Genomic DNA, 14,161 nt, shown 5'->3' on the forward strand with positions numbered 1-14,161 from the left:
CCCGCTGCCACCACTCCCGCGTCACAAATGTAGCCTTCTTCCTCCTCCACCGCTGCCGCCGCGCTCCTTCCGCCGCCGCCCACGACAAGGCTTCCGGATCGGACAGCCTCCGCCTCTTCCCGCCCTCCGACGCCGCCGAAACGAAATCCCCCGCAACGCGAGGGCTTTCGTTTCGGCGGCGTCGGAGGGCGGGAAGAGGCGGATCCTGTCCGATCCGGAAGCCTTGTCGTGGGCGGCGGTGGAGGGAGCGCGGCGGCAGTGGTGGAGGCAGAGGCTGTCCGATCTGGAAGCCTTGTCGTGGGCGGCGGCGGAGGGAATGCGGCGACAGTGATAGAGGAGGAAGAAGGCTACGTGTGTAAAGAAAAAAACTGTAAAAATAAAAATAAAAAATAAATATAATGACGTGACACTTTATGATTGGGGGGGACAAGATTTGGGGATAGGAATTGGAGACAGAAGATTTTGATCCCAACTCCACTAGCAAAATTAATTTGTAATTCAATAGACTAAAAATAATCTTGACAGAAAAAGAAAAAAAAAACTGCCATAATTTCGTAAACGTTACACGTATGTGTATCTAAGAATTTATATATCTCTAGTAAAAACATCCTGACATCTATGAATATTACTACATTTAAGTGATGAAATATAATTTGGCATGTGTGAGACACTTATGTATATGGTCCTAATGCTACAGCATGAGAGGGACGAACACCATCCAAGGAAACGCAGAATCAATTGCCGTATTCGGTTTCCGAAAGCAAGAAGAAGACGTTGCAGGCTTTGAGCGCAGAAAAAAATTCCTAGACCCCAAGTTCAACAACTTATCATCTCCCTTCAAACCTGCACCACACAAAATAAGAATCATATATTTTGCAATTTTCAAAAGGTTAATATATATTATATATATATTACTAACTTTCAAGTGTGAAGGAAGAGTAGTGAAGGTCGTAGCAGTTGGGATGAGTGTTCTTCAACAAGGGTCTTCGCTTCTCCTTCTCGTAAAATGCCAATGCCGTCTTAATCAAATCGGCGACGGTGTCCTCCGGCGACATCACCACCTGTACGGCTCCCACGCACTTGTCGAAAGTCACGTTCAGCAACATCTTCGACGGACGAAGAAAAGAGTCGGTGTCTTGCGAGGGAAGCTTCAGCGTGAGAGGAGCGGGGGCGAATCGGCGAAGGAGGCCGGAGTGTTTCTCCGGCTGCTCCTTCCCGGAGAATTTTCTCCGATGAGCCGGTGACGCCGAAGTCATGCTTATGAGGATAAGTATTTTCGTTTTTCTGAGTGTGTCTTTTTCTCTGTTGGTTTTGTTTAGAGATGACACGAGACGAGTGTGTGTGTGTGTGATGAGTTTGAGAAGAAAAGTAAAGGTGAGAGAGAGATAGGGTTGTAAATACCAACGGAACAAACGGTCAAGGTATGGCGTATTAGAGAAGCTTCTCTGAAACTGCTCCACTCTTAACTTTTCCTTCACCTGTTTCATACCCTTTTAACTTTTTGCATTTCTCATCCAATTTATATTTCTAAATCATAATTAACGTCCATATAATGAGTGTTTGTATTGTAAATTAATTGAAAAAGCTTTATATATATATATATATATATATATATATAAGAAAGAATGTAGTAAAATTTTTAATTTTTAATAAATGAGCTAATAATAAAGAATGTTAGACTGAATATTACTAATATTTCTCTAAACTAAATTTACTATTTAAATCTTATTCAAATTGCCTACATCTCACACTACACTACTAACTCAATATAAATAGGATACAACAAAACTTAGATACAACACATGATATTTTAAAGTTTCATTCTCTAATTAAAATTAAAATTTACTTAAGTAATTTGCGCAAATACATATTATCAAAATTTATATTAAATATAAATGCATATTGTATACGTAAATTTTTAAATTTGATTAAAGAACAAAAATTAATAATGGAATAATGTAAGCTAACTTTTGTCCATTAGTATAAGAAAACTTAAAATTGAGCCGGTGGAGCTTCTAAATGATTGACGAGGGAAACTTCTTGGAAATATGCATGGACTTTATTTGGACGAATTCTTTTGGATTTGTAGTCTTCTTATCACTACAAAAAATGTTTTATATACTGACATACAAAAAGTGTCACTATAAAAGTGTCATTATATGTATAATATATATAGGTATATACCTATTTGACATATAGTTACATATAATTTTAGTGTTAATTTTGAATGAGATTTAATAATATATTTTGTGTGTCACTATAGTCTATATTTATATTTTTTAACAATATACTAATATATATTATATTTATTGTGTGGATAAAAGTAATTTTTAGTGACACGTATTGTGTCACTATAGGGTTTGTCACTGTATGACAATTTTTTTATAGTGTGAATCGGTTAAATCTATCACGATAAACGCTATTATAAAAACAATTTTGTTGTTTCTTATACAATTTTTCTTGATGTTTTTTATCTCTTAATAATAATATAAAGTAGTATTTTAATTAATATTATGCACATGTTTATTATATTTAATTAAATTTATAATAAATTATATATATAAATAAATATTATATTTAAATATAAATTATATAAGTATTTTAATCTATGCATTATACAAACTAAATATTTATCATATGTAAATAAAATTTATAATAAATTATATATATATATATATATTATACTTAAATATATAAATTATATTTAAATTATATTTAAATAGATATTTTTAAATATATAAATTATATTTTAGATTTATGGTAAATAAATTATATCATAGTATAATATTATTTTTATTTATTGATAATTTATTTGTAAAATATTAAAATTTAATTTATAAATAATTATAATAAATAAAAAATCAAACTAGATAAGAAGTTAATTTTTCTTAAAAAATTCTCTCGTAAAAAAAACACATAAAAATGCTCTATAAAAATTCATATTTAATATATAGTTTTTAATTTAAAATTTTTATAAATAGATAATTTAAACATGTAAATTATATTTTTTATTTATGATAAATAATTTATATTATAGAAAAAATATTTTTATTTATTAATAATTTATTTTAAAATATTAATATTTAATTTATAAATAATTATAATAAATAAAAATTGAATTAGATAAAAAAATTAGAATATTTTTTACAAATTCTCTCGTTAAAAGAAGCTAATAAAAAAATCTCACCACTTCTTCCTTCACTCTTTTGCTTGTTACTTTATCTCTCATCATTCCTTTCTAAATCATACTTTTTGCACTCTTAATTTTATTAGTTTTCATTGATCTTCAATATTATATAAATTGGATTCAAGGTTTAAGGGTTTTTTCAAGACATTGTTTTGAAAGGTATGGCCATTTAATTTTACAAAAAATGGTCGAGTAGAAGTAATATATTTTTTTTATTATTATCGAAATTGTATTTTATGATTCTTAAAATATATTTTTGATAAGTTTCTTTTGTAATGATTTGTCAAGTCACTACACTTTATAACCCGACATCTAAGCAGTAAAAAACATAAATCTAATTACTTAAGATTGACATAGAAACAATTATTGAATATCTATGCAATAATATATATTTATAGGAAAAGTAATTGAAAACATAAATCTAAATCCCTTAATGAGAGTACTTCATAATCATGTATATATATATATATATAGGGAGCATATTAAGTGAGAGGAAATTTATTATGAGAGATGAAAGAGTTAAAATATATCCCTTAGATTAATTTTCTCTCACTTGATTAAACCCCAAATTTTCTCTCACTTGATTAATCTAAGGGTTATATTTTAACCCTCTCATATCTCATAATAAATTCTCTCTCACTTTATATGCTCCATATATATATATATATATATATATATATACACTGTCCGTGTAAAGTTTTTTTTACACTGACAACCAATTATATCTTTTAATTGTGTCATGTCACTATAAACACAGTGTATAGGTGATTAACTCTCTCTCTCTATATATATATATACGCAACTATTCAACTATAAACATAAAATTCTAAGTTTTCGATCAAACAACTGCTATACAATTGTTACATCAAAACAACTCAATAGAACATCACCACCTCTAACATGACACCCAAAATCCTATTGTATAGTATGATCATCGCATTCCAACAAAAAAAAATGCAAGGATAAACTCATAAACAACAAAGCATCATATATAATATAGAAGTAAAATACTAACAAAATTAACAACTTCATGCACAATATTACAACAACCTAAGCTTAATTCAACAACATCAATCAACATGTCAACACAATCATTTCAATTGAACAACATATCAACTTGGCAACTTGTCAACATATCTACACAACATAAGAATAACACAACAACTTACAACACAACATAGTTTACCAACATATCAACTTACATAGCACTGCAACATGGCAACATAGCAGCACAATGCATTGTCACGTATTTCAACAAAAAGATCGTTTACAACATATGTGAGTAGTTTAAATGATTTGACCTTACCAAACCAACTTAACAATGCGATCTTTTAGACTTACTAGATTAATAACAAATTTGGATATCAATCCACAACATAACATGATTTTTAGGATTTCACCACTTAAACTAGGAAAGTTCAATATCTTTATCAATAATATAGCAACTTATATGTGGGTTTATCATGGCATTGATATGCATCAACTAAGTCTATATGGAATTAACCCATCGACTATCCTCCATATACTACACACCTTTCTAGAAATTAGTTAAAGATTTTATTCTTTGACTTCATACCTTACTTAGTTAGCCTCTTCTAAACAAATATGACTTGACTTGGCCCCCAAATGGTATCAACTAAAGACTTAGAGGAGACTCAATACCCCCATTTCAGGAGACAACAATACTCAAGAAAGGTTTTCAACAACTAGGCTTTGAGAGTACCACAACATATATCCATATAATAAGATATTTTAGCTTTTAAAATAACACATCTCTTCTAGTTCTAAGTTCACAACATATCACAACTAAATACATTATGATTCTCATCAACATATTTAAACAATACAACATGTCTCATGCATATCACAATACAATACTACACAACAACATACTTAAACATGTTACTAATATTTATTCAACATATTCACGCCCAATGTCACTCACCTTATGTCCAATGCCAGTGAGGCAAAAGAGCCTTTGGCTCACTCACACTCAATGTCAATCCTCTTGCACCTAGCAAAAATGATATAGAGAGTCTTTATGTAATCCACGCTCGACGCTACTAATCTTGCACTTGACATCGCCACAGCAAAGACCCTCAAGCTTGCTCACGTTTAAGATCACCAAGTTAGGGAGCCCCTAGCACAATCATGCCCAGTGCCACTCAACCTGCGTATGATGTAGTGAGGCAAAAAGTGTATAACTTCATTCATGCCTAACACCATGAAGTTACACCTAGCATGAAGGCAATTTCTACATCCAACAAAATCACGATTTGGCTCAAATCACCCAAATCCTTCAACAAATTCAACATGCAACTTAGATTTCAACATATATACAACATATACAACTCAGGTTCATCAAAAAGAACAACATGCACTCAACACATGACCCAAAATCACCAATTTATCTCCAAACAATAAAAAACCCATGTAACAAGGTGTTTCACTTCTCAAAACAACAATACAACCACAAAATTGATGAATCCAAACAATAAACAACACATGCAACATAACAAGATCAACTATATGCTCCCTTTACCTCGATTCCCAAAGAAAAGAGAAAGAGGAAAAATAATGAACACAACTTCTCTAGACATGCCACATGTCAACCTCGAACCTCTAATCCTCAACTCTCCAAGCTTCAAATCACTACTCAGCTCTTACAATTTGAGCTCCAGGAAAGATTAGAGCAAATTCATGAAGTTAGAAAGAAGAACAAATTTGTTTTGCTTCAAAGTTTATCTCTCTAAAATCTCTATATAAATCTTAAAGAAATGAACTTATGAAGTTAAAATCTTAAGAAAATTTTATACATGTTCCTGTAAACTTAATCAAATTTGACCTTAACTCAAAACAACCCTCAAATAATTAAACTCATAAGATTTCCTAAATCCTCGATATTTTTCTAACATTAAAATAACATATGAGCATAAATCAGTTACTTAATAAAATTGAATAAACATTAATACGATTCAGAATGTCACATACTTGTTATAACAGTAAAAATACACTTTTAGAAATAATTTTCTAAAAGAGTAATAACATACTTTTGAAAAATGGATTATGAAAAATAAAATATATCGTTCTAGAAAGTACTTTCTAAAAAAATAGAATTAACAGATATTTAGAAAGAGGTATATTCTTAATTAACAAAAGTGTATTTAACAAAAGTCAAAGGACAAATTTTTTTCCTCCTAGGTACAACTTTTCTCATCGAGTCGACCAATTTTAAGAATAAAGTATTGTCTTTAATTCCGACTCCATGCTTAATGTAATAATTGAATCTTAATCTTTAGTTAAAAAATACAAGTGTCAAACTTTTTTTACTAATAAATTTTAATAAAAATAAAATTATTTTTAATATCAATAAATTCCGTTTCACTAAACTACCCTATATTTCTTGGGGAACTTTTTTTTTGCAACCTTTTTCTTAATATATTTTTTCTTTGGCTTTGTAATTTTAAAAAAAAATATATTTCTTGCTGGAAACTAAATTTTAGAATATTTTTTAATAGTTAAATGTTTTATTTTTAAAATACATTAAATATATTTTAAAAACTAAATTTTGAAAGTTAAAATTATAATATTTTCATAAATTAATTTTGAAAAGAGAATGAGAGTTCTGAAAAAAATATGTTCACAATGTTGGAGAGTTTTACATTGGAGAACATTTCATCCATGAGTAATGAGTCAATTATACAAATGAGTTTTGAATTTTCTACCAATTCCATTATCCAATATCTCATTCTTGGATTCATTGTCAATTTTATTAATTAATACTTATTTGAACTGGTCATTACTCACTTAGTCGAACCATTAACTCTGATCGGGAAGTGAAACATCAAGGAGCACTCGATCCTTAGATAGTGAGTCAACTATATAAGTAAATTTGACACCACATCGTAATCCAAAATCTCATTAAATTAAGTAGGTAGATCTTTCTCACTTATATATTAGTCAACATGCTCAACTATAATTGACGTGAGATTTAATTTACACTTCAACTCCAAAACACAAGTAAAACATTATTTAAATTAAAAATTATTTTAAATTATATAGTTAAAATTACTTGATATATATGATGAGACTCCAATAATACTTAATTAAAATGAAGAATCAAATACTTATATGAGTGAGTGTGTTTGGTCCCTCAAAGGAACGTTCAAATTTCATTGAATGCATTGGTATGTTCAGCAATTTTTATTTTTTTGGTTGAGTTGAACATCATTTTTCTCAATAATCGATCAAGACAAAGCTTGGATTCCTTGCTTGGAAGAAAATAAGCATCAATACTAGTACAATAATATATAATAATATGTTAAATTATTAGTGCACCATGTAGAAAAAAAAGTTAACTACAAATTTAATTAATTACATTGAATTTGTTGCAAGTTTTTTAAAATGATAATAAGAAGCAAATCATCATCTATATTAAAATAAAAAATTAATTACAAACTTTATTAATTACATTAAATTTGAAAGTACTTTTAATAATTAATATTATCCAAATAAGTTTCATTTTAATAAAAATATCTAAACATAAATCAAGTTACACCATTTTTAATTAAAATTTACAAAGTTAAATTCAACCAAATTTCATGTTGTAAATTGTATTCCAAACACAAAAATAATAGGTCAGATTGTTTAAATTTTAAAAAACATTAAAAAAATATTTTTTTTCTAAAACTTTGTTTAGAAAAATCATTAAAATTAGATTATAATAAGTTTCAAATTTTCATTTTCATAAAACTATTATTTTAAAATTATTTAAAAATTTAATTTATTCCAAACATACAATTTTTTTTCTTAAAAATACAGCTGTAATGAAAGATTATAGGCTAAAAACCTAATTTGGTCCCTTATAATCTTTTTTTGTTTCAATTTAGTCCCTCATTAATTTTTGGTCTCAATTTGGTCCCAAACTAATTAATTGGTTTCAATTTAGTCCCATATTAATTAATTGGTTTCAATGTGGGACTTTCCGTCCAAATTGCTTTAACGGTGTTAACTTTTGGCCACGTGGACGCCACGTAGATGCATACGTGGATGCCACGTGGATCAAATTTTTTTTTAAAACACCTGGACCCAGAACGCCCGTTCTGAAAACGGAACGGGCCGTTCTGGGTGCACTTTTGGTGTGTTAATTTTGCATCCGGAACGGCCCGTTCCCGGTGCAAAATTAACACAACGAAAATGCAATCAGAACGGCCCGTTCCAGTTTCAGAACGGCCGTTCCGGTTTTATTTTATTTTTTTTATATATAAAATATTAATAATTTTATAAAATATATATTATTAATTATATTTTAATTATGTTATTATATCTAATAAAATAAATATATTAATATTTTTTTATATTTTATTTTATTATGTTTATTTTATTAATTTTTATCATTTTATTCTTTTAATCTTAAATAAGTTGCAAAAAATTATAAAGTGATATTTAAATATTTCTTCAAACAGAAAGAGAAAGAAAAAATTATTACTCTATTTATAAGATAATTATATTTTATAAAAATAAGTAATTTTAAAATTTTTACCATAAAAAAATATTTTTCAAAATTATTATATTTTTTAATAAAATTAATCAAGAATATTGGTTTAATTGCATTTTATATCTCTCAAATAATTGTGCAGTTTTGTGATCTCCAAGATAATTATAAGATAATTATATTTTATAGTATGATTTTTGTTTCTCCCATTAAAAATTAATAATTTTAATATATATATAATGTTTTAAAATTAAATAATTATTTATCTATTCAAATTAACGTATATTATAATTTTCGATATTATATCAATAATATTATTAATATATTTATAGATAAACTAATAATTTGATAAATATAACTTGTTATATATTAATATACTTTTATAAAAATATAAGTATATCAATTAGAAATATATATCTGATCTTATATATTTATATTTTTGTAAAAGTATATTAATATATATTAAATTATATTTATCAAATTATTAGTTTATTTATAAATATAGTAAAAATATTATTAATATTAATTTATCAGTAATATTAAAATACTAATAATATATAAATTTTATTTATTAGTTTTAAAACATTATATATATATATTAAAATTATTAAATTATTAAATTTTTAATGAGAAAGACTAAAATTGAACAATTATGATATTTACGAGATTAAAATTGTTAAATTAAAAATTGTGAGATTAAAATTACACAATTATAATCTTTTAAGGACTGAAATTACTCAATTAAAACTTTAGAGATCAAAATTGCATAATTATAATATCAAAAACACAATTAAGCAAAGGATATTTTATTCACAGTTTTGGAACGGGCCGTTCTGAATTCAGAATGGCCCGTTCTGAAAGCAGAACGGGCCGTTCTGAGTCACTGATGGTGTTTCAATTTTGCAACCAGAACGGCCCGTTCCGGTTTCAGAACGGGCCGTTCCGGTCCGGGTGTTTTAAAAAAAAATTCACATCCACGTGGCCAAAAGTTAACTCCGTTTAAATAATTTGGACGGAAGTCTCACATTGAAACTAATTAATTAATTTGGGACTAAATTGAAACCAATTAATTAGTTTGGGACCAAATTGAGACAAAAAATTAATGAGGGACTAAATTGAAACAAAAAAAGATTATAAGAGACCAAATTAGGTTTTTAGCCAAGATTATAATATTTTCTAAACATACTCTAAGAAGCATATAGAGTTTGATTTTAAAAAAATTGCTTATTCTTAAAATGATCTGTTTAATTAAACACATGCAAAAAAAAAAATTATTTTATTACAAATATTTTTTTTTAACTAACGAACCCATATCAAATACACAATTCGAACATAAGTCAAATACTGAAATAATTACAAATGCAAGTCAAATATTAAAAAGAATACAAGTCAATTACGAGTGACAACATAATCCATGATTGATCCCATTAGAAATATAAGAAAGAGTGAGGAAGAAGGCGACAATGGGAAAATGAGTGGATCATAATATATACACCTCTTTTTTTTTTTTTTTTATAAGTACATCCCTTTTTTAAAAAAAATAATAAAATTCTTAAAATATCTTTAATTTTTAATTTTTTAATTTTACACTCCTAACATTTAATTTAACACTTTTTTTACGTACCTCTTTCCCTTATTTTCACATGCACCTTCTTAATTTTTCTTTATCCCCACCTATTTTGGTAGGTAATTTTAATTTTTTTAGTTTTACATTATTCTTTTTTTCCTTCTTCTTTTAATTTTCTCGCTGATTTCACTATCTACATAGTACTTTAAAATAGTGAAAATGTCTTTTTCATAACACTGAACTTAATGTTAAGGTTTTTGGAAGGGTGAAAGGAAAGGAAGTGTTGGAAGAAAAAATGTGTGTCTAGTTTGATAGAAATTATCAAAGAAATTACACATATTTATAATGTTGTCGCCTACTAGTTCTATGATTTGGGTGCATGTGAAAAAGTAAAAGATGCGAGAAAATAAGAGGGTAATATAGAAATCGAGAGAACTAAAACTACCAATTAAAATAGGTGAAAAATTTATAGAAAGACAAGATGGTGCATGTGAAAACTGAAAAAAAGAAAAAGGAGGTGTGTAAAAAGAAAAAATAGTAAATTGAAAGTTAGAGATGTAAAATTAAAAATTTAAAAAATAAAAAAAATTAAAAAAAAATAAAGGAGGTGTACTTATAAAGAAAAGGAGGTGTATATATCATTAGCCAAAATGAGTTGCTGAAAGTGAGAGGGAAGAGAGTACACCACCATTGACAAAGAAAGGAAGCAGAAGAAAAAATGCAAACAAGAAGTGAGACTCACAATATTTTTAGGAAAAAAAAAATCGGAAGTTGCATTAAGAAATAGGGGTTTGCAAAAAGAAGTAGCCCATTTAAATCAAGATTCAAGACTACTTGCTCTCCTTGTTATTTTTTTTTTTAATTTTTAATGTAGGGCTGGTTTTGTCTTGGGCCACTTCTTTGTGGCCTTTTATTATGTACATATGTTGACCAAAACTAGATTATAAATCGATAAAGAAAAAAATCGATTGCTATTTTAATTTTAGAAGGTCGAAACTTGCTCTCTTTTGGTACACTGGAGACTAAATGCCCAAATTTAAAATCTTTAAAGAAAGAAACAGTTATGTGAACCCAATGTTTATTTTCGTCTAACTCTAAAATGAAAGTCATAATTTATCATTGGATAATAATATAAAAATAATTTTTTTACAATTCTAATATATTTTAATTAATTTCAAAATCTTATTTTAATATATTTAATTTGGTCAATCACTGCAAGAAATTGTACTTTTTAAAGATAATAATTATTATAATGAGTATAAAAATGATTTCTTGCAAATTACAATGATATTTTCAATTGTCACTATAGCTCAAGGATCGTGTTGCATGATTAAGAAACCATTTGCCTATTTGATCCAATCAATAACATAATTAAACCACTTATTTTGTTTAATCAACACGTTACATGATTATATAATTGATTCTTTGATTTGTTGATTTGGAAATAAGAAATTCATCATCACTCCACTCATAATATTTAGCTCTCTTATTTAGTCATATATTATGATACAATTCACTAAAAAAAAATAGAATAATCATTATGCATTGTATATATTTAACTATATATATAATCATACTAATTTATTAATTATTTATCTGATTCAAACATTTGACTTTTTGGTCATTCTAAATTAAAAAAATACCAAAAATAAAATTTTTAAAAATTATTTATCAAAATAAATAATTTGTGCAAGTATGACATTAGGTTAAAGAAAATGTTTCTGGATGTGCCATTTTTTGAACATAGAATATTTGAATAGAAAGACGTTTTCTCTGTTCAAAAATTTTTGAACAAAAAACATCTCTCCCCTAGATGTGTTCTAATCAAGTATGATCAGCTGAATAGAAAACGCCTCTCCTTCTGGACATTTTTTTGTTTACCTTAAAATTTTTTAACTCTTAGAATGTTTTATTTATACATTTTTATTCAAACATATATTAAACTAACATTAATAAATCACAATAACTATACTAATTAAATACATTTAATATAATATTTTAATAATATAAATTAATTTTAATAAAAATCAACTTTTCAAAATCAATCATAATATATTAAATACTAAAAATAAATAAAATTATAAATATTATTTAAATTCACACATATAACAAAAATTAATATTTAAATTTATAAACTTAAAATTTAATAATACAAAAAATAAATATAATTTTTAAAATTAAATATTAAATTAAGTTACAACTTAAATATTGTGAGAGTTAAAAACAAAAATTTAAGGTGAACAAAAAAAAATTAGAGGACGAGACATTTTCTATTCAAAAAATGCCATTTTTTGTTCAACTAACCCTTGATCAAACTTGAACAAGAAACACAAGAGGCGTTTTCTATTTTAATTTTTTTTTTTTTGAATATTTTGAATAGAAAATGTCTTCTGGATGTTTTCTATTCAAAATATTCAATGTTCAGAAAACACCACCCCAGAAACGTTTTCTTTAATCTAATGTCATGTTGACATAAACTATTTATTTTGATAAATAATCTTTAAAAAAATATTTTAGATATTTTTTTTATTTTTTAATTTAGAATGCCAAAATACCCAAACATTTTATTGGTTATTTATTAATATTTTCATATTTATAAAAGAACATTATTTTTAAAATAAAAACAAAAATCGTTAGCATGTAGTTTTGTTCCTATGAATACACTAGTTTATATATTTCAAATAATTAAGAAATTACCGCAAAAATAAAAAGTGGGGATGTTGTATAAAGTTTCAAGAAACCATGGTGCAATTCAGTTTTCCTTTTATTTATTTATACTTCATCTTATCTTATAGTAATGTCTATTAAATATATATAATAAATAAATGAATATACCAATAAATTATTGGTTCAAGTAGTAGTAAATTTAATTTATTTAATTAAGATTTTGAATTTGAGTATTATATATATATATATATATAAACTTAATTAAGAATAAATACTTTATTAAAGAAACTCGTCAATAAGGATTCTCGACAAAAATTAGTCATTTATGTAATTAAAAAAAGAATATTTATTAAAGGGTCGATCAATTAAATTTCTCAATTAAGACTAGTCAATCATGAAATGATAAATACTTTATATCAATAATATGATTATAATTTTTTTATTAAATATTAAAAAAAGATTTAAATATACCTTTTATATTGTACAAAAATATATATAATATTCATATATCCTTATACATTTTATTTTAGTTTGTAGTTGATACCTCTATACTTTAAAAGTTTGATATTTATCCTTAGTTTTTATGAATTTAGGTTTTTAATAGTATTTTTATAGCTTGAATAATATAAGATTATAACTCCATGCACGTTATGTAGCACTGTTTTCCATGGCTTGCATTGGTTGTCCTCTCTCTCAGGGGCTAATTTATATCATTGGCTCTTTGCAGTCAAGGACATTGATTTGAACGCCGTTAGGAGGCTCACAAGTCACAACACTATGCGTGTTCTTTTGCCGAGTTAAATGGCAAAAGTAAATCGATTGTACACATTGACCAGGTTAAAAAACAATGAGTAGATGATATAGTGGGTGTTCAACTTGGTCAAAAGAACAAAAACTAGGGGATCTTTGGTAAGATCAATTTTACTAAAATTCAAAAAGAGGCACGGTCCATGCAAATTCACAAGCAAGAAAGACCCACATTGTAGTTTTCAATGAATGGATCCGCCATGGTTTACTTTAAAGCTCCTTTTTGCAAAAGGCAGCATGAGCGTTTACAGTCACCATTACTGTGCACTATATAGATTGATTTTGTACATACATAGGCCACATGGTACTCCATGAATGCTTAAACTCCGCATGCAAATCAGTTCGCACTATATTGCAGATCCTATTTGATGTAACATATATTGTCAACATTTTACAGCTACAAAAGAAAGCACAGTTGGAGAATATCTTTTTAATTCAG

General features: G+C 26.8%; 1 protein-coding gene across 1 annotated transcript; it reads right to left on the reverse strand.

The window, feature by feature from the left end:
• Positions 1 to 518: 518 nt before the first annotated feature.
• Positions 519 to 1,407, reverse strand: LOC109809945 (uncharacterized protein At4g22758). Its single transcript, XM_020373379.3, has 2 exons — positions 920 to 1,407; positions 519 to 843 (listed from the first exon to the last, which is right to left on the reverse strand). Exons 1-2 carry the CDS (start codon positions 1,254 to 1,256, stop codon positions 692 to 694), a joined length of 489 nt encoding a protein of 162 aa, XP_020228968.1. The 5' UTR covers positions 1,257 to 1,407; the 3' UTR covers positions 519 to 691.
• Positions 1,408 to 14,161: the final 12,754 nt, after the last annotated feature.

The sequence above is a fragment of the Cajanus cajan genome, chromosome 5 (assembly GCF_000230855.2).
Source record: "Cajanus cajan strain Asha chromosome 5, NIPB_CcT2T_4, whole genome shotgun sequence".
Classification (NCBI taxonomy): domain Eukaryota; kingdom Viridiplantae; phylum Streptophyta; class Magnoliopsida; order Fabales; family Fabaceae; genus Cajanus; species Cajanus cajan.

What these genes read in the sequence shown, in the direction of transcription:
- LOC109809945 (XM_020373379.3), bottom strand. Translation starts at nt 1,256, where the DNA reads ATGACTTCGGCGTCACCGGCTCATCGGAGAAAATTCTCCGGGAAGGAG. An exon ending in CTCTTCCTTCACACTTGAAA is followed by an intron (nt 844 to 919) that starts GTTAGTAATATA and finishes TGTGTGGTGCAG; the next exon opens with GTTTGAAGGGAGATGATAAG.